We start from the raw sequence: 22,095 nt of genomic DNA on the forward strand, positions 1-22,095 counted from the left end.
GCGGAGGGTCCACGCGGGCGGCCCCGGGGGGCTCCTCTGCGAGGAGTCACCCGTCACGGGGCGGCGGAGCCCGGGCCCGGGCCTCCGGGGAGCCCCAGGCCTGGAAGCCGCCTCCGTGGCCCTCAGCGGCCCCACGTGGAGGGCCCCGGGCCGGCGGGGGGCGGGGCAGCGCGGTCACGTGGGCCCCACGCCGGCGGCTCCGCTTCCTCTCAGGGGCCAGGCGGGGGCGGGCCCCGGGCCTTGTCAATCTCCGCTCTTCGCCCCGCCCGGCCCTAGTTCCGCCCTCTCCCCTTCCAGGGCCGCCAGGCCCCGCCCCGGCCCCCGTCCATTGGTCCCTGGAGGACGGGGCTCCGCCCCCCTCGCCAATCCGAGTCATTGGCGCCAGAATTCGAACCGATGTTTTGAATTGAATTGCGGCGCCGACCGGGACTACTTTTGGTCGGGGGCTCCGAGGTTCGGGGTCTGGGGCTCCGGGCCGCGGTTCTGACTTCTGACCTCTGACCCCGATCCCCGGGCGCCGAGGCTGCCCCGGCCGGGGACCTGGCGGAGGGGCCGGGGGTGGGGGAGGCGGCCAAATAGCGCGCGAGGGGGCGCGGACGGATCCGGCGCTGCGGCCCGAGGCGGAGGAACACGCGGGTCGGAGCCGCGCCGCACCTCAGCGGGCGGAGGAGGCGGGAGGGACGGACGGACAGAGGGACGGACAGAGGGACGGACAGCCGCGGCCGGCCCGGGGGACCCGGGAGGAGGTGAGCGGGAAGGTAAGCGCGGCCGGCCCGGCGCCCCGCTGCGGCCCCCATCCGGTGCCCCCCGCTGTAGTGGGGTGTCCCCCGCTGTAGTGGGGTGCCCCCCGCTGTAGTGAGGCGCCCCCCGCTGTAGTGGGGTGTCCCCCGGTGTAGTGGGGTGCCCCCCGCTGTAGTGGGGTGCCCCCCGCTGTAGTGATGTGACCCCCGGTGTAGTGACGTGACCCCCGCTGTAGTGAGGTGCTCCCCGCTGTAGTGGGGTGTCCCCCGGTGTAGTGGGGTGCCCCCCGCTGTAGTGAGGCGCCCCCCGGTGTAGTGACGTGCCCCCCGGTGTAGTGAGGCGCCCCCCGCTGTAGTGACGGCGTCCCCCGGTGTAGTGACGTGACCCCCGGTGTAGTGGGGCGCCCCCCGGTGTAGTGGGGTGCCCCCCATGGCCCGGACCCTCCGCTGATGCCGCAGGACCCCCCTCCGACGGGACGCAGACCCCCCATCCGGGTGGAGCCCCCGCGGCGGCCCCTCCTGTCAGACCGGCTCAGGCCCCCCAGTATTTCCAGCCCAACTGACCCAGGCTCGGGGGTCTTGGGCCGAAAAGGGGGAGGCTAAAGCTGGGGGCCCCAGGAGGAGCCGGCTTGCTTTTGACTGTTCCTGGAGAGGGGGGCCCTGCCCCCGACGGCCCTGCAGGGGCGACTCCAGGCTGTTCGCTCAGGATGGGGGCTGGGGACCCCCGCCCTTGCAGGGCTGTGGCCCCGGGCAGCCCCCCAGCCTGGGCTGTCAGGACTGCAGAGTGGGGGCTTTAGTGCCCGCCCCAGGGCTCTGCCAGGCGGGGAAGCTGAGGCAGAGAGGGGGCAGTGGTTGAGCCAGGCGGTTCGTGGTCTTCTAGCTCCGCCCTGCTCTGTCCCCCTCCCTTTTATGCTGTCTACTTGGGGGGTGCCAGCCTGCTCCCCACTCGGGAGGCGCCTGGTGACTTTCCCAAGATTGTCAAAAGGTCATTGTGGCTTTGGGTTTTTCAGCGTGAGCCCCTTGGAAACGTTCTTGGGAAGTGGCCGTAAAATTGACGTTTTTTTTCAGATTTTTCTTTGGATTGGGAAAATGAATACTGTTGGATATGTTGTTATTGTTAGAAGATCAGGGAATGATGGTTTCCGGTACCCATTAACCCAAGCTACTTGCTTGTTGGGAAGGTGAGCATGAAATTCCTTGTCTTCCTCTTCCCTCCGATGAATCCCGGTGACTGGCTGGGCCCTGGCTTGGCCCCTTCTTGGTTTCCACCTGCTTCTTGCTTTTTCATCCTCTTCCCCTGCCAATGGGGGCACCCTCTGTCACATGACAGACTTTCAAGATCTTGAAATCTGCCCTTCTTTGTTGGCAAAGGTGCCCAGCGCTGGGATTGTCAGACATGTTCTGCACCTTAGCATGCATCCGTTATTGGGCTGGGAGTAAGAGACCCAGCATCCAAGCTGTCTGCTGCTAGGAGACCAGAGCAAGTGATGGTCTGAAACCCCTTGGCCATGAGGGCGACGATGCCTCACTGTTAGTGGAATCTCCAATGGCAAGGGACTAAGGTGATAGTGGCACCCACACATTTTCTCAAGGCAACCTCAGGGCCTGGGCACCCACAAGGGACCATGGAGCGTGACCCCACAGCTGATGGATCAAATGAAGGGAGGGTTCAGGAAAAGTCCTTTCTTGCCCTGTATTTTGATAGCATGTCAAGAGGTGGTGGCAATAGTGAGTTCTGGGGTTTTTATTTTTACTTTTACTTTTTACAAATGGGTCCATTGAGCGACCTTTGAATGATAGCATTTTTATGTTACCTCCTATGAAGCAGATATCAAGCAAAATGCTTTACCCCATTTATGCCCACTTTGCCAGTTGAGGAAACTGAGACAAAGAGACGGTTAACTTTAAGTGACTTTGAGTCCCAATGTGAACTTGAGCTTATAAAAAAAGGAACTTCCTGACTCCGGAGCAATACCATCATCCTTCCACCTTGCCAACCCTAATTCTTATATCACATTTACGAGATCATTTTAAAAGTAGTAGGAAAGAATTGAAACAACTTGTACTTTCTAACCCTGAGAGTAATTAAAGTACCTTTGCAGAGCTATCACTAGTTATTTAGTGTCTTAAACATAAACTCTTCAAAATTAATTTATGAGGAGGAAGGTTAGAGTCACACACATACAGCCCTGCCCAAGCTTGTTCTGCATCATCTGGACCTCCAGAAAGGCTATGTCAATACTTTTCTGTGACCTTTTGGAGACTATCTTGTGCTGCTAAATACTTAGTGAATCCTAGCTTATGTTATGAAAACAGTAAGAGAGAAAGAAGTGTGTTCCCTAATTTAGGGCTCTGTTGGCTTAACTTAGTTTCCTGGGTAAGGGGAGGGAAAACTCCCCATTAGTTGTGTTTGAAGTGTTTGTGCCACTATTAGATTATCCTTTATTTTAGCTTTAGAGTTCCTTTTTTTGGCTTAGATAATAGAAATTTGTAAAATTTTTTTATAACTTTATAAAAACAAAAATTCTAGTCCCACTTATTTTAACTGAGCCCTTTCTCAAGAAAATCATTGGGGAAGGTTTATGGAAGTAGAAACATAATATTCTTTTCCTCCCAACTTAACCTCACAGCTTGCTTTTGTGGTGCCCTCCCCATTCAGCAGTCAGACCTATCCAGAGAAGGCAAAATCAATGTTGATTCACATGAAAGAATGAACAACTTTTCATTTTTAAAATACTTTCATCATACCATTTAGTGTTGAAGGGGTATCAATACGAATACTAAAAATTTTGGGTCACCAAATTTAACTTTTTGAGACTTCTTATAAGTGAAAAGATAAAATAGAACATCCTTTTTAAAAAAAATCATTCTTGAATTAAGGAGTGCTGAATGTGACATCCGGCTCCAGCTTCCAGGAGTAGCCAAACAACAATGCAAAATTGAATTTAATCAGCATCTTAAGGAAGAGGCAAGTATGCTTTGAAATTAGTTTTGTTTAACCTTTATTTATGTCAGTTTTATTTATGAAAATTGTCTCATTTTAGGCTGTATTGACTAACTTGAATTCTGAAAATCCAACTCTATTAAATGGAATTACCTTTTGTCATCCTACAAAATTGGAGCATGGAGACATAATTACCATATTTGACCGTTCTTTCAGGTAGGTGAATTTGGCAAAAATCACACAATATCTGTCTTAAGAGTTAACAATTATTTCATAATTATCTGTTTCTGACATTTTATTTTACTTTTATTATTAAAATGGAGAATTATCAAGAAGCCATATTTGCATCCCCATTTCTAGCAAGCTAGAGGAACATATATTATTAAATGATTTTGAAAGGGAGGGGGTAATGTGGGAGGGCAAAAAACCCTCCATGATAAGGAGGAACTTCTCTTGAAAAGGGCCTCAAAGAGAAGGATGTATACAGATTTAGATCAGAACCTTTTGAAGGTGGCATGTGTTGATTAATGGCTCAAGAGAGCCATTGGCTAGTGGTTAATCAAAGTTCTATTTCTTTTGGCTAAGTGTTTTAGCTTTTGGGTCCAGATTTATGATTTAGCATCATAGTAGAAACTTTCCTATTTCATTCTGGGTCTACTGCTGCATTGTGGGGGGGGGGGCACTGAGATTCTGAACATCCCTAAAGGGGACAAGTCAGGCAAATCTTTAAATGCTCTCTTCTCTTATCTTAGTCATAGAGACCTTATATCATTATACTATCATTCAAAAAATTTTCAAAGCAGTAATTTGATTGTCTCTGGATTGTGATTTGTATAACTGACCTCACCTACTACAAGTTCTTTCCATCCTTACAGACTCATCTAACCCCCATCTTAGAGTTAAGGACCTTTCCTGTTTGACTTTAAATTGTACCACCCTTACCCAGACTACCCACCCCCACTATCCCCAACTATTCTTCTTGCTTTGTTGTTCCTTATACAAGACCATGACTGACTTTTTAAGCAGTTCCCCTTACCAAACTTCCCCCAAGCCTGAAATCATCCCTCCTCTCATCCTCCTGGGAGGGTTTCTTTTTTTGGAAGCTTGATCACCTCTTTTCTTCATAAATCAGAACCATAAACATGAATTCTTTTATTTAATGAGCAATCTCTCTATCTATATCTATATAATATATGTACATATATTATATATATATACTTAAGAATTCTAGAAGGAAAAAAGTATAAATATACTTTAAGTATATAAAACATCATGGAAAAAGAGTGCTAATTTTTAAGGTAATAACTATATGCACGTGCAGTATATTGTGAATTATGTTACTTATGTACATCACCAGATTGTGAGTTTGGTTGCCAGATTTTTAAAAAAGCCACCTTAACTCTCTTCAGGTTTGAATATGAAAATGGTTTTCAAAATGAAGAAAAGCCTAGGCTTTCAGAACCAGAAGCCCAAGAGGTAAGAGTATAAAGGTCTCTTTTTTTCTATTTTGCTAATTTAGATCTTAGTCTGACAGTACTTTTGAGCTCTTATGTTTAGTTTTGCTTTGTCAGTAACAGTGGATGGTTTGAATTCTGCTGCTCCTACTGTGTGTCACCTTCAGAAAAGATTTAGACAGTAACTGGGCATTTTCTTCACCATTTTAAAGTCTGTAGTTGTTTTTTTATAACATGAATCCTGATTATCTCTGATGCAAAAATGAGTTTAATAAAAAAAAAATTACATAGAATATGATACATGTTGGAAGCAACATATGTGTACTTTAAGATTCAAAGAATTTTATCATTTTTATGCACTTTGGATTTTTGTGCCATTTTCTATACGTATAGGAAAAGGAGGACAACTCATAAACTAATTGGTCTAACTTAGAAAAGGCAATTTATATGAAATATAAAAGTTGATTTTATTGTATACAAATAAGTTTAATTTTCTCACCAAGATAATGGTTATGTAGCTTTATCAAGGGAAATACTTTGAAGGGGGCATTGAAGCCACGGTATCTTTATATAAAGGTTATTATTTTCTTTAATTGCAAAGTATGTGAAAATGTCAGTTACCATCTGTACCAATCTGTTCATAGGTGATACTAACTCGAACCCGAAGAAAATCAAGTCTGGGCCCTGGTCAGTAACCATTTCCTTGTTCTTGGTTTTTTTTTGGAGGGGTGGAGAATGGAGGAGATAAATGGAGACAGAACTTTGCTCAACAATAGGTTAAAACTGAAACTAAATGAAAGAAAAAATACATTAAATTCCAATAGAATTTAGCATTTTATCATTGGGCCAGCTATAAAGATAATGGGAAAGGATTTGGGGGAAGAGGGGGGGAAGATTTGATGAAGGGCTCACCTAATTATTGTAGGAACATTTTTATATAACTGAAATAGATTTACCTACTTAAGCATATAATCTATAAGAGGATGTGTGGGGAGACTTGATTTGTTGGTTTTAATTTGTTTTGTGTTTTTTGTGAAGTTGCTTCATTTGCTAGCTGAGTTGTGAAAGCTGTACAGGTCCTCAACAATCTTTTCTCCTTTTTGGAAAGTAGATAATGAAACTTACTCATTTAGAGAATGTTTTATTAAGAATACATTATATAGGGGCGGCTAGGTGGTGCAGTGGATAAAGCACCGGCCCCGGAGTCAGGAGTACCTGGGTTCAAATCCGGTCTCAGACACTTAATAATTACCTAGCTGTGTGGCCTTGGGCAAGCCACTTAACCCCATTTGCCTTGCAAAAACCTAAAAAAAAAAAAAAAAGAATACATCATACATTACGTAAATAAATCTTGCATGTCCATTGTTATTATAAATATAGTATATAAAAAGACTTCAGTTTCTTAATTTAGGCTATCACAGTATGCATGTTATACATTGAACCTCTTTGGGGGAACATAACTAAATTCAATAGGTAGGTTAGAGGACAGAGGTTCTTTGTTTTAAAGAATTCATTTATAGAAAGACTTAAAAATTACTTTCAGTATTCAGTTACTAATTAATATTTCAAGAAAATATTTTCAAACCTTCTCGTGCTGTTTTTTGTTTTGCTTTTGTTTTTGTTTTTAGTTTTAAATACAGAGCAGTACCAAAGGAGAGAAAACCAGTCTTTTGGAAAGATCTCTACAAAATACACTGAAGAAAATATTGGGCAATTCTCACTAACTCAATCTCTAGAAGAAAAAGTCAATGAAAATAAATCTAGGAAACATCGTGATGCTTCAGATAATGTGGAAGATCTTTCAGGAGAAGCACCAAGTTTAGAAACCAAAGAACTGGGCAAAATCGCCACTCATATCACTGATGTTGATCTGGCAGCTGAGAAGGAGAAAGAAGCAGAGGGTTGTGAAGGAGACCAGAGCCTTTCTTCAAGCCCAAAACATCCAGAGAAGAATGAAAAACACAATTTCTCTCCTTTTAGGAAACTTTTTGGCCTGATGAAGGATGAATTAAACTCCAAATGCCAGCAAACAGCCAATCTGCATAGCAGCCCCAGAAATTCAGGACCCCACAACCAGATCAGTTTGGAGAATCTTGGGAGAGAGGGTGAAACAGAACTCCTCCACTTGCCCCACTCCAAGCCCATCTTGCGGAGGAGCCAGACCTTCCAAGGTAGCATCTTTGCTGCCAAGGACTCCTGTGCCAAAACAGAAAGGTGCTTTGAAGAGGACACCTTCAAGAACCCTTTTCTGGAGAAATGGAATGAAGAAAAGATCCTAGTGGAGGCCCAAGATCAAGAATCTCAGCAACTGAGTGTTTCCAGAAAACGGAGGAGGAGTGAAGAGCTACTTGCTGAGAAGTGGGGGAAGAGAAAGAGTAAAGAGGATAAAAGGAGATCTGCCCCTGTGAGGCCCCCACCCAAGGAACAGAGTCTGCATTCTCTGTATACTCTCCGGTCGCAAACCAAGAGGCCTGAGGTCTTCTCCTTGAAAAGCGGTCGAATTTCCAAACTGGGAAGTGAGACCCCTGAAAAATCCCTTGAGAAGAACAAGACCCCGCCTGCTGAGAAGCCTGTTCTCAAAGAGAGTGACTCCAATGGTGTGGTTGAATCTGTAGATTTGCCCAGAAATAAAGGAAGCTCAAAGAGAAGTAAGAGTGATGGTAACCAGTTTGGTCCAAAGAAAATTCCAAATTCAGAACATATGATAAAGAAAATTCAAGATGAAATCTATTTTGAAGGTTTGTTAAAAGTGAAAACTTTGTGTCTCTTTACCTTGTATCTAAGTTAAGCAACATGTTTCAAAAAAAAAAAAGAGAAATAGTATTATAACTGAAAATGTTAATAGTACTGCTAAATTGAGATATTACTTCAGATTTGTACCAATAAACATCCTTTTCTTTTCCTAAGTTATCCCATCAGGAAGCTAAAGGAAATGACAATTTTTTTATGCACCTCTAAGAAACTGTTAGATGATGATGAAATACTAAGATAGCTTGTCTATCACCTGCTATCAGTCACTTTCATATCAGTGAATTGGAAGACTCCACTTCAAGTTTTGATTACCAAACTTCTCAAAAGCAAGGAAAACCTAATTTCTGAAAAGATTTTTACATTTACTTTCTGCAATTTCTGTGCTCAACATGTAAACATATTTATTAAACATATTTACTTGGGTTCTTAGTTTATAGTAAAGGGTGTTTTCATGCTTGCTGACACACTTCTCGTACAAAATTGTTGCCTGAATCCTCAATAAATTAGAAAATGGAAAGGATATTAAATAGATATTTAATGTGTTAAACATTAAATATGTTTCTTTTCAGATAATGTCAATGAGAATGATGAATCTTCTGCAAAAAGAAGGAGAGTTTCTTTTGGGGTCAATCTAAGACCTGAATTGTTTGATGAAAATTTACCCCCTAATACACCTCTTAAAAGAGGAGAAACCCCAGCAGTAAAAACATCATTTCGAACCTGTTCTCAGACTGTCCAGAAAAAATCAATAATTAAGGTATAATATTTTTGGCTATAATTTACTCTGTATTTTAAATGAGCATTCCTCTTATCTAATGATAAAAGTAAGAATATAATTTCTCTTAATACTTGCTATCAGCATAGTGTATAATTCAAAAAGTCAACAAAGCCTGTTTTTGCCTATCAGATCCTACACTTTTACCAAGACCTCTCCACCACAGGAGATAATATCTCCCTTTTATGGGATCCTCAGAACTCTAATACATGGTTGAAGCCATCTGAGGTGGAATTCTGCATGGGTCATTATTAGTTTTAGATTTGGAAATGGGTAAATATAGTCCCTACTTTCTGTGGTCTTTGTGAAAAAAAGAAATGGAACCTCTTTGTTAAACTGATATACTTCTAAGGAAACAAGTAAATCATTCCTAGCAATGCTAGAATTTTTTCATTTTCTTTTCCCAAAATATGACCTGCCTATGTAGTTGTAGTTGCTGCCACTGGATGGCGGTAGATATTTAATTTGAAACACTGAGCTACTAATGATAGAAAGCTTCTGTTCATACCATTCAAGTTCTTGTCAGTAGTCCAATCTAACTTGAAGGTCAACCAGGTCCTGAACTTGCCAACATGCCTGCTAAGGAGTCCTACAGGCTTTGTTCGAAGATCTCATCTACTCTGTTTGCCTTTGGAAAACTATCTTTTCCACCTTTGGTTAGCTCTCATTGCTAGGATGGCCAGGCCTAAATTGATCCTGTCCTCAGGTAGATGGTTGGCCTTGTGTCTTGAGAGACTTGTGCCTCCATCCTATTTCACTGAGCCTATTTCATTCAAAGTGCCATGGCAGAAATGGTCTTGGTTGCTGTAGGTTGGTTCTCAAAGGGTTGTAGACTTAAATGAAGTGTCTGTCACAGGCTTTGCATGTTGGCACATTTGGTGGATTAAGGAACCGTGGTCAGATGTTCTAATTTATGTAAATTGTAAAAATATCTATGTTGGCAGGATCATTCTAAACTGTCAGAAAAAGAACCTGCCTCTGAAGGAATGCTGCATTTTCAAGACCCATTGGAGTTGTCTCCTACTCTTAGTCCTAAGAAAATTTCTCGATCTCATTTACTGCATGAGAAGGCAGGCTCTGTTTCAGCTGAATTCCAGCCCCAGACAATGAAGAGGCCATCATCTGGGAAGAGACATTCCTCTGGAAGGAGGAGCCAACATGATACCATGCAGATGATTTATTCCAAGAGGAGAAGCGGTGCATCTGAAGCCAATCTCATGGGTATTTCAGGGAGTCATTTAAGAATGGCTTTTAAAATGCTTTTTTACATTAGAGATCATATGCCCAAGTACCTGTCCCTGACTGCTTTAAAGTAACAGAAAAGTCTGATGTGTGTGTGTGCACGTGTGTGCACATGCGTGTATGTGGACACATCAGAGGGCAGAGGCAAGTGGGAACTGGGTAAGGTGTAGAGAAGCAAAGGCTGGGAATCTCATGGAAGGTTAGGAAGGTGCTTGGAGTTGAACAAAAGTACCAGGAGGGAATGAGACATGTAAGATTGTTCTGGGTTTAAGAAAAGTTACTTTGGCAACTATGGGAAATTCAAAGGGGAAAAAAAAATAGAGTTGTTAGGCCTTGTTACAATCAGTTTGCTTTGAGAGTGGAGGGCATGATTTTAAATTTACTCAGGTAATTTACTTGGTGGTATTTATGAGTCAAGTGTAATGAAGAGTTGAATTAATAGCTGTGGGGAGTGAAAGAAATGACAAGTGAGAATGACTTTGGTGTCTGCTGGGTGACTTGGGGGTAGAAAGGAAGGTGTATATAGTATCCTCAACAGTATTAGAGAGGTTTTGTTCTTATATTTCATTGTTGATTGATTTTATCCTAAATAAAATGCTAATATACATCTTTTTTGAATAAATTTTGTTTCCTTTAACAGTTGTACACTCTTGGGCAGATGTGGTAAGATTAGGTACAAGAAAACCACAAGTAGACATGGTAAAACATGGAATTGAGAGAAGAAGAATAAAAAAACAAAAGAAATTAACCCCTAAGGTACATTGTATTGGGAGAGCATTTTAACATGTGTGTGTATGATACATGTATGCATGATCTATTTATGTGCATATTATATATTATACTTAACTATGTTTATGAATATCATCTGAGCAACATTAAGATATACTGAATTCATTTTTGGAAATGTTTCTTTTTACTTTACAGAAACCAACAAACCAAGTTCAGAAAAATGTTGTTGGCACAGGCCATGCAAACTCTCCCTGCACCATAGTGATCGGGAGAGCTCACACTGAAAAAGTGACTGTGCCTGTACAGCCCTGTAGAGTGCTGAACAATTTTGTTTTTAGCCGTGACATGGATATGAATGAGGATTTAACAGGTGGGTGGACAAATGCATGTTGCATTGTTTTCTCTTTTTGGAAGAGGGGTTATGACTATACATACATGAATATGAATATGCAAATATATCTAATATATAATTGCATGTATGCATATTACTTAACTATGTTTTTATAGATATATTAATTATACTTATTTTTCTCCTTTAATAGGACTAGCAGACATGTTTCAAACGCCTATGAATAAGAAGCAGAAAAATGCAAATGTATATCCTGAGTCTAGTCCAGTGCCACAATTTTTGTCTGGAGAAAAGTCTTTTAAGACAGACGCTTCTTCAGGAGATGAGTCCCTACTTCACACTTCAGGTGAATTTGGTTGGTTTCCTTTTTTTTTTTCTTTTAAGTTTTTTTTAACAAGGCAATGGGGTTAAGTGGCTTGCCCAAGATCACAAAGCTAGGTAATTATTAAGTGACTGGGGTCAGATTTGAACTCAGGTCCTCCTGACTCCAGGGCTGGTGCTCTATCTACTGTACCTTGCCGCCGCCCCCCCCCCCCCCCCCTTTTCCTTTAGAGAAACTTTGGAATGGTATTTACTGAAATGTTTGTAATTTGCCATGCTAAGATCTGTATACCTTTCTCTTCTCATGTTAAAAACATAGTAGATGGTTTTATGAGTTGCCATAAGCTAACCTTCAACCTGAAAATCTGGGTCCTAATTGAATCAATATTATATTAGCATATCCACATTTTATAAGATCATTTTCATTTTATAATATATTAATAGAAATATTATATAATGTTTTTATATATTAAGATATTCTTATGATATTACCATTTAAACATTTCTTATAAAGCTATATTGAACAACTATAGAAAGAATCTTTGGCTCTTAACTCTTACCCCAATCCCATCTCCTCAATGGCCAAGTCTTGTCAGTTCTCCCTCTAAGGATATCCATTCATTTTTTTCCCCCGTTCTCATTGTCAACAATCTACTTGACTGTTGAAATAGATTTTTAGTTGGCCTCCTGCCTTCCAGTCCCTCTCCTCTCCACAGTCTTTCCTTCACAGAGTTTCAAAGTTGTTTTCCTAAAGCATAGACTGAACCCTTGCATAATATGTCTAAGAATCTTTTAAGGGTAATGGTAGACCTTGTATTTTACTCTCTAGATTGGTGAGGAGCATATTCTTTTCTTATAATTTTCTGTATTCTGCCATTTATTACAGCAGAGAAAGTGATACCCACTACTTTGGAGACAACAAAACAGATACCTGGGCAGAGCATCTTATGTCGACGTTCCCCAAGAAACCGACAATCATGGAATGGAGGAGATGAGATGATTAAAACTCTAAAGGAGATCTCTGAAACCACAAGTGAGGAAATAATGAAGATTCCACTTCCAGATGTTGATGTAGACCATAAAAAATTAACACCAAGTTCAAGAAAGGTGAAGACTACATTAAACCAGAATGAATCAACACCATATCTTAATAGAATTAAAACACCCCAAGATCAAAAAGTTTTAGGCCCATGTCATCCAGAAACAATAAAATCAAGGATTAGTACTTTTGAAGACATTTGGGCTACTGAAATAGTAAACAAAGGGGAACCAAAAGAGAAATCAGCAAATATTTACATAGACTTAAATCAAAACCCCAAAATGCCAAGTGGTTCATTAGGAGTCATGGCTTCCTTAAATATTAGCCCACATGAAGAGCAACTGGCTCTCACCAACCAATCAGCAGATATCCAGAATCATATAAAAATTTCATCACAAAATAAAGAAGCCAATATGACAAGTCAAAAGCTAGGTGCTGTGACATCTCTAGATGTGATGGTTCCCTCAGGAACAGTAACAAAGATCAAGCATGAGCTGGGTGGCATAAAGAAAATAACTACCCCAAAGGAAAAAACAGAGTCATTGGAAGACCTAATTAGCCCCAGAGAGTTTATGACAACTCTTTCAACACCAATAGCAGAATTTAATGATGATAAAGATAAAGTGCCAGATTCTGCTAGGGATGCTGCAAAAGCTCAGAAAACTTCTAGAACAACTCCAAAGCAAATAGCATGTTCTTCAGGAAATGCCAAAGGCCAGAAGAAGTCAATGAAGAGTGTAAAAACACAAAGTGATGCTGAAGATGATCTCTCTAATACTGAGCAGCTTATGAAGACTCCCAAACGAAAACGTGAGTCTGTCGAGCATCTGACAGTGGTCAAGAGACTAATGAGAACCCATCAGGACAAGATGCAACCAGGAGAGGATATACCAGACAGTGAAGGACTGATAAGGACTCCAAAGGAAAAAGAGATCACAGAAAGTCATAAAAGCATCAGAAATGCCAGTGTTAGACGAACTCCGAAGCAGAAAGGCCAATCATCTGAAGATCTGGAAGGGCTCAGAAGACTTTTCCTTGCTCCTGAGGAAAAGAGAGAACCACTGGAAGACCTCACAGGTCTGGAGGAATTTAAGACTACTCCCAAGCAAGTGGTAAAACCAGTCAAAGATAAAGTCAGCGAAGTCATTGTAAAGTCAGACAAAAGGTATGATCCATCTGGGAGACTGATAGGAACTCCTAAGGAAGAGAAAGAACCAATTGAAGATATAAAAAGTGTCAAGAAGTCTGTTAAAACATCAAAACAGAGTTGTGATCCAGGAGATGACCTGGTAGATGTCAAGAAGCCTGACAAAACTCCTAAGGCAAAACCAATAGAAGATATAACAGGCCTAAGGAAACTTAAGAGAAAACCAAAAGAAAAGAAAAAATCAATAGACAGCCTTACAGGCCTTAGAAGACTTATGAAGACGCCTAGGGAAAAGATAAAGCCCAATGAAAACTTAACAGGTCTTAAAAGACTTTTGAAAACTCCTAAGGACAAAGTAAAACCTATAGAAGATCTTACAGGCATCAAGAGATTGATGAAGACCCCTAAACAAAAGGGAGAGCCAGTAGAAGATCTAGCAGGCATCAAGAGATTGATGAGGACCCCTAAAGAAAAGGGAGAACCCATAGAAGAACTAACAGGTATCCAGAGATTGATGAGGACCCCCAAAGAAAAGGGAGAACCCAAAGAAGATCTAACAGGCATCAGAAGATTGATGAGGACCCCCAAAGAAAAGGGAGAACCCAAAGAAGATCTAACAGGCATCAGAAGATTGATGAGGACCCCCAAAGAAAAGGGAGAACCCAAAGAAGATCTAACAGGCATCAGAAGATTGATGAGGACCCCCAAAGAAAAGGGAGAACCTGTAGAAGATCTTACAGGCATCAAGAGATTGATGAGGACCCCCAAAGAAAAGGGAGAACCTGTAGAAGATCTTACAGGCATCAAGAGATTGATGAGGACACCCAAAGAAAAGGGAGAACCTGTGGAAGATCTAACCGGCATCAAGAGATTGATGAGGACCCCCAAAGAAAAGGGAGAACCTGTGGAAGATCTAACAGGCATCAAGAGATTGATGAGGACCCCCAAAGAAAAGGGTGAACCTGTGGAAGATCTAACAGGCATCAAGAGATTGATGAGGACCCCCAAAGAAAAGGGAGAACCTGTGGAAGATCTAACAGGCATCAAGAGATTGATGAGGACCCCCAAAGAAAAGGGAGAACCTGTAGAAGATCTAACAGGCATCAAGAGATTGATGAGGACCCCCAAAGAAAAGGGAGAACCTGTAGAAGATTTGACAGATGTTCTGTTTATGGCAACAATAAATAAAGAGACAGAAAATGTATCCCTTGGAACCACTGTTAAGCAGAGTAAGCCACAAGAAATATCTGATACAAATTCAGAGTTCTCAGAAACTTTACAAGAAATAGAGACCCTCAGAAGACCACCAATAAAAGATTTCAGTGCTTCAAATCAAGAAAATCAAGTTAGAGAAGAGATATTAGAGCTGCCACAGGGAATTCCAACTTGTAAAGCTGGAGGGAATATCAACAAGGGACTGAAACCACCAAAAAGGAATAAATTAGTGGGAGATAGCTTCAGAAAAAAGAAACTTGAAACAGAACCAAAATCAAAATCCAATTTTGAAGTAGACTACGTTGGATTTAAAGAGATGTTCGAGTCACCAAAGGAAAGCAAGGTAAGTAAATAGTTCTTCCCATTTAATTTCTGTATACAGGGGTCATTGTTTAGGATTTTCATGCAAAGATATGCAAATTTTCCTGCAAATCAAATTTTAATTTTCTTGAAAAAATTTAGACAGTTTTTGTTATCTTTTTTATGAAATTAATTGAGGTGTTGGAAGTTTTTTGTTTTTTGTTTTTTTACTGGAGTGGAATTGGTTATCTTTTATTGATGCCTGGATTTTTAGTTCTTCCATTTATAACATGATGATGCTTCTGGGTATCAATATTGGGTACTTCTCTATATATGTAGATGCCAATTTTCCCCCATCTTATCACAAGATATGTCATGAAATAGAAATTGGTATAATCAATTTTTATTGGAAGTAAGGTCTGTCATATGTTTATGTGTCAAAGAAAAGTCTTTGTAAAAATAGTACTATAAATGATTTAATTCTTTGAATAACAAATGAACATTAGGTGAGTGAGTATTAGCATTAACCATTCTAAAAATTCTAATGTATAAATAATATAGGTGAAAATAATCAAAATTATATTTTAAGTTGGCTTGTGAATTCTCAAATACTTTAATTTGCTAGTTTTGAAAAATCTACATTTTCTATTCCTTTTAGGACCAATGTCAGCAGCAAATCTCCATTTCTTCTGAAAAAGATGGTAAGTAAAAATGTTTAAATTTACAAAATCGAATAGGTTTAGGTAAAATTGGTGGAAGCTTTTGGAATTGATGTAAGAATAGCGAAAAAATATTGTCAAAGATGGCAATTTTAATATTCTTAGCATATGTCTCAGATCTTCTCCACTCTTTGTTTTTTGGAAGTAGAGAATGAATGGGTGACGAGTATAACTAGAACTTTAAAACTCATTTCAATAAAAAGGAACATACACACATATATATTCTATTGATATAGTAGATTGAAAATACAATAATTGATAAGCAAAACTTGATCCAAAAAGATTTAAACAATAAATTTTCTTAGTTCTAAAAGGGAAATGCACCTAGGACCCATCATGATCAGACCTCAGGTAAATGAAAAATGGAAAGAAGCTCAATCTGCAACAAATCTAAAGACTGAGCATTTGACCAAGATTGTTTTGTTTTTATTTTTTACCATGGTGTGACTATCTGTACGTCGATAGCTTTGAGTAGCAAAATTCTTTTCATACTACCCTGTGTTTTTTTTATTTCAGAAAATAAATCTGATTTCTCTAAAATTAATGGGTTATGCTCATTGAACCTGGAAGATAACATTATGGATCAAGGGATTCAAAAAAATAGTCAGACTCTTCTTCAAGAATTTAATTTACCTAGTGAGTCAGAGAAAAAAACAAAGAAATCTCTGTTGAGAGCTATAAGTGAGAATCAAAAAACAATATCCTTAAGATCCAGAAGCAAAAAGAAATCTGATTCAGAATCACTTAGTTCAACGAAGAGTGACGAAAAAAGTAAGATGACCACCTTGGAGAAAAGTGTGAGGGAGATGGTTGAGCTTACAAAAACCAGGTTAAACTCAAAGTCTGTAGGCAAATTCTCTAAAACAGATAGAGGATTACAGGAAGCCAGTAGTTTGTCACCCTTGGAGAAGGAAGAGCCTGTAATGAATGGGTCTAGCACATCTTGGGACTCAGCTGACAATAAAGAGAGCATGGGGCCTTTGAGACCTAGAAGAAGAAAACAAGCTGCTAAAGGACAAAGTTGTAGTTCATCAGAAATGTCAGATGTTGAGAACTCTGAACAGCAGCCTGTGAAGAACCTAAGGGAGAGGTTAAAAAATTCAACAGGGATTGTAACATCAAGATCATTGAGAAATAGAGAATTGGCTACTGAATCTGATGTGTCACCCACAGAGGATGAAAAGAAACTTGGTAAGAGATTACCAAGGAAATTGAATAATAGAAAAGCCCCTCTAAGATGTAACCAAAAGAAAACCAATAAAGAATTGCAAGGATCCAGTCCTTTGCTGAGGGAGACAGATACAGTCTCCAGAGAGAATGATGAAAAGAAAGAAATGGCAGCTTTAAGATCTAGAAATAAAATTATACCTGATACAGAATTACAAGAATCTAGTAGTTTGTTTAGTGAAATAGTTTCATCCCACACAGATGATGAAAAGCCCGTGAAGGGCAAAAAGAAGGAAGTAAAAGAGGGAATTAAGAAAGGAATGACTTTGAGATCTAGAGATAAAAATGACATACCTTTTTTTGAATCAGATAGGTCAAACTCAGAAAATGAAAGGGAATTTGTGAGGGCCTTGCCAGATAAATTGAAACAGAAAGTAGTATTAGACTCTAGAAATAGAAATAATAGTATTGAGGAATTGACTGAAAATGATGGTTCAACTGAAATAGAAAAATCGTTGCCATGCTTCTCTCAGGGGATGACAGTTGTGAATAAAGATGAGGGAGCTTTAAGAACTAGAAGCAGAAATAAAACTGATATGGTAAAACAAGAAACAAATTCAGTAGTTGCAGCCAGCATAGTACATAACGAAAAGAAACTTACTAGGAGTATATCACAGTCAAGAAGGAAGACTACAGTAAATGATAAAATGGAATGTTTAACTGTCAACAAAAAAAATAGATGTATGAAAGCTTTAAGATCAAAAAGCAATACTGTGGCTACAGAAACAGAGAATGACATCCCAGGGAAGTTGATTTCCAGATCTCAAAGTAAAAACAATGGAGAGGACAGTGAAAAGAAGCCCCTGAAAAGTGTCAAGGAGAAGAAAGTGAAAGAGAACATAGCAAGTCCATCCAAGAGGTCCTTGCGATCTGGAGGCAGAAATAGAGAGGTTACACAAACATTGCTTCCTTCTAGCAAGGTTGCCCCTAAGAAACTTGACAAAAAGAATGAAAAGAGGCCTGTGACAGTCCAGAAGAATATAAATGAAACAACCCGAAATGGAGAGGGACTTTTAAAAGATAAAAATAAAATTGATTTGGACTCTAGTCCTGTACCAGCACCCAGAATGCAGACAGAAAAAGATGCAGAGAAATCCCTAGATGCTTTCTCAGAAATCTCAGTGGTACCTGAAAGAACTCTACCTTTAACTAGAAACAGAAAAAAGGTTAATAATAAAAAGCTGCAAGAAACTCCACTTGAAACAGATGAAAATAAAGCAAAGGCTAAGGTGGAAGAACCCCTTAGAAATGGAATGAACAAGGTCTCTAATGCTAAAGAGAATCAGGAAAACACCGAGAAGATCCTACAAGACAGAGTTGTGACTAAAGACCTAGTGCCTTTAAGGACAAGACTTCGAAGCAAAAATGACAAAGCACTGATAGAATCTAATCTTCTGCCTGAGACTGTGGAGATCCCAAATAATCTTAGCAAAGATTCCAAGACTACTGTGGTATCGACACAGAAACCAACTACAAGAAATGTTCTAAGTAACAACACCCTCAAAGGGACCAAACCGTTCACCAGAAGTTCAAAGCAGGTATGATATAATTTTTTTTTTGCAAGGCAATGGGTTTAAGTGACTTGCGCAAGGCCACACAGCTAGGTAATTATGAAGTATCTGAGGCTGGATTTGAACTCAGGTCCTCCTGACTCCAAGGCTGGTGCTCTATCCACTGGGCCACCTAGCCACCCCCAATGTAATATTTTATAGTATTTTGTATAGGTATCTCACATTTGCTACATTTCTCAAAGGAGAAAGGGCTTAGTATTTTAGAAGATAACCTAAAAATCATTTCTATTCTTGACTTTGGAATGAGGTATAATATGTGTTTTTGCTATCAAGGAAATGGATTTAGATAAAATATAACACTAAGCCCTTCTGCACAGAAGAATCTTGACCTTTTTCTGTGCTGGTAACATTTATGGATTAAACATATCTAAGAGTTTGGACAAAGGGTTTGAACTAAGCAACCGTAGAGGCAGTGTAGATAACCAAGTTTGACTTTAGTTTATAGTTATTTTGAAATTATATGAGATTTTGTTAAAGGTAAAAAATACTGATTATTAGTATAATGTCTCAATTATCTAAGTATTATCAGATTGGCTAAATGTAAAGCTTGGATAAGCATGAATTAATTTTCTAGATAACTGAACTTTCACTCTGCCCTTTAAGCACTAGCTTTTTTTTTTCTTAAGGTTTTTGCTAGGCAATGAGGTTAAGTAGCTTGCCCAAGGCCACACAGCTAGGTAATTATTAAGTATCTGAGACTGGACTTGAACTCAGGTGCTCCTGACTCCAGGGCCAATGCTTTATCCACTGCACCACCTAGCCACCCCAAGCAATAGCTTTTAAGAAAAAATTTAACCACTTTTGATGAAAACCATCTTAATATCTATTAGATACATCTCTGCTTTCTTTTTTAAAAAATTTATTTAAGGCAATAGGGTTAAGTAACCTGCCCAGCTAGGTCACACAGCTAGGCAATTATTAAGTGTCTGAGGTCAAATTTGAACTCAGGTCTTCCTGATTCCAAGGCTGGTGCTCTATCCACTGCACCACCTAGCCACCCTGATGTCTCTGCTTTCTAAAGCTGAGCATTCAAAATGTAATTTTAAGTTTTTCCTTGATGAGTAATAATCTTTATATGAACATCAGTTACTATGTTGTAGTATAATGTTTGCAGACCTCCATTCACCCCAGACTATTGATGCTAGATTTTTCTTAGTCATTTGCTTTCTATCTCCCCTTCTGCCCCTTCCCCAACCTTGACAATTATATAGAAAACTATACAAGCTAACCTGTTAGAATTGTGGAAAGTAAGAGCAGACTATGTGGTTTATTTTTTTTTAGGGTTCTCATACTTTTTCTAAATAGAGGGTGATAGTTCAGTGAGGTTCCTTTAAAAAAAATTATTTATGGCAGTGGGGTTAAGTGATTCCCCAAAGGTCACATAGCTAGGCAATTATTAAAGTGTCTGAGGTCCAATTTGAACTCAGGTCCTCATGACTCCCAAGACCAGTGCTCTATCTACTCCACCGCCTTGCTGCCCCAATGAGATTTTTTTTTTTTGCCATAATGTTCAAATACCAATCCTGTGTAAGTATTAAGCATCAATTAACTTTCCCCAGATATTGTAAAAGGAACTTTGTTATGTAAATATCCCATGAATTTTTTTGTTGTCAGAATAGTTGGGAATTTTTGTACTTATTCCATAATTTTTCTCGGTGGGTATTATGATTCTAATGAATAGTCACATCATAACTTAATTGATAACCTTTTGCGGTTACCTATAGAAGAAGGGAAAAATTGTAATTGTGCAGCTAATCTAATGGTTTTATCCTGGACCTTTGGCTGCTGTATGTAGGTAGTCCTTCACTGGCTTCAGATTTAGAGCCTTTGAATTGCGTAAGACCTGGTCCAATTTATGCCTCTGCATGAGTATTAAAAACAGAGTGGAAGCAAACTCTTTAAGTTGGCCGGATGAATTTAAGGTATTTGTCAGAATTAAGAATTAGAATGAATGTTGGATCTTCTTGCCTTTCATGTTAATTTCCTTGTTTTATCCAATTTTGTCCCAGTTGTTCCTTACTCTTTAAGTTGAAATCCATGTTTTTTATTTAGCATTTCCTTCAGCCTGTTTAAAAAATTATACAGGGGGCAGGTATGCACAGTGGCTAGAGCAGCAGCCCTGGAGTCTGAGTTCAGATCTGACCTCAGACACTTAATAGTGACCTTGGGCAAATGACTTAAATTCCACTGCCTTCAACAGACTGAGGTTTATCAGTGTAGCTTTTTTGTATAATCATGTTAAAATAGCTTATGATTTGTCTTCCAAGATCTTTCCTTTTTTTTTTATTCATTGATTTGAAAAAGAAAAATTTTAAACCTACATATTCTCTTGTAGAATATTACATAGGAAAAGTCAAGGATATAGGGTCTAATAGAAAAACTGAGTGTCAAGATGCTGTGGTTACAACATATGGGGTATTTCTCTCCTCTCTAGTTTCTAAATGCCATTGGAAATTACATCTTCTCTGTTAATTTATCTATCTTGTGTTTTTGTTCTAAATAGATTAACAGCAACCAGACAGCAAGGAAGAAAATTAAAGTTTAGAAGATATGAAGAAAATGAAGATGGCTCATTTTGTAAATAGTAAAATATAATTTTAAGGCAAATTTATACCCTGCCTATCAAGAAGTTATAATTGTTAGAGAAATGAAAGAAAATTTTAACAAAATTGAAGTATCCAGTTTAAATGAAATATGCAAATGCCCTAGAAATATATCGATTGCTTGTTATTTTTTATAAGCAATTTTGCTGTAGAATCTTTTATTTTTGCAAATTTTTTATTATAGTGCCATAGAATATTGGCTTTTTGCAAGTTTTTTGTGTTTTTGTTATAGATGACATCCTAGAATATTTTGATTTCTTGTTAATTTTGCAAGTTTTTTTTGGTTATTTTGCAAGTTATTTTGTAAATAGGATGGTAAATTACTTGATGAAAATAATTTCCTTATGTATACATTAAGTTAATTTTGCCAAGCTAATTTTTGATTTTTTTAATAAATATAGACATTTTTTATTAAACATTTTTTATAACCTTAATTTTTTTTGTGAATTGATTGAATATATTTATCCCAGTCCCAAGTATTTTCCTCTCCCTTTGCCTGATTATTTTTTGAAGTAATCCATCTCATCTTGTTTACTTCCATTATCTTCACAAATTCAAAAACTTGTAAAAAAAAACTTTAATAAAGTAAGTTATTTTGTCTTAGAGAATACCAAATTAGAAAATTCTGTCTTTAGGATTCAGAAAGCCAACACTGAAATAGGTGGTCAAAACACAGGACTGCCATTTTAAGCTGAGATATTTAAACTTGTTGATAATTTATAGAGCAAAATATTTGGGTTAATTTGAAGGTGAAATATATCAGTTTTGATTAAACAAAAACTGCTTGGAGGGAAGAAGGGAAGAGTTTCCATTTTTACAGAAGCTGGGCTCAATATTCTTAATGTTATAAGGTTATTTATATGAAGTGTATGCATAGGGTATGAAATAAAAGGCATTAGATAACTGGTACCCTGAGCTACCCTCAAAGACTGTATAGGGGTCTTATGGATGTTGACTAAGGGTAATATT

General features: G+C 39.2%; 1 protein-coding gene across 3 annotated transcripts; it reads left to right on the forward strand.

The window, feature by feature from the left end:
• Nucleotides 1-685: 685 nt before the first annotated feature.
• On the forward strand, nt 686-21,387 carry MKI67 (marker of proliferation Ki-67). Of its 3 annotated transcripts, none has more exons than XM_074232163.1 (16): nt 686-758; nt 1,809-1,921; nt 3,621-3,708; nt 3,785-3,900; nt 5,094-5,160; nt 5,783-5,825; nt 6,767-7,876; nt 8,459-8,646; nt 9,609-9,885; nt 10,547-10,662; nt 10,831-11,005; nt 11,178-11,339; nt 12,192-15,049; nt 15,665-15,707; nt 16,242-18,490; nt 21,027-21,387. In XM_074232163.1, the coding sequence occupies exons 2-16, from the start codon at nt 1,830-1,832 to the stop codon at nt 21,066-21,068; spliced, it is 7,626 nt and encodes a 2,541-aa protein (XP_074088264.1). In that variant the 5' UTR covers nt 686-758; nt 1,809-1,829; the 3' UTR covers nt 21,069-21,387. The 3 variants fall into 3 exon arrangements, with proteins under 3 accessions (XP_074088264.1, XP_074088266.1, XP_074088265.1); XM_074232165.1 differs by having other exon boundaries at nt 11,178-11,330; XM_074232164.1 differs by having other exon boundaries at nt 708-746.
• Nucleotides 21,388-22,095: the final 708 nt, after the last annotated feature.

The sequence above is a fragment of the Macrotis lagotis genome, chromosome 4, assembly GCF_037893015.1.
Source record: "Macrotis lagotis isolate mMagLag1 chromosome 4, bilby.v1.9.chrom.fasta, whole genome shotgun sequence".
Classification (NCBI taxonomy): Eukaryota; Metazoa; Chordata; class Mammalia; order Peramelemorphia; family Peramelidae; genus Macrotis; species Macrotis lagotis.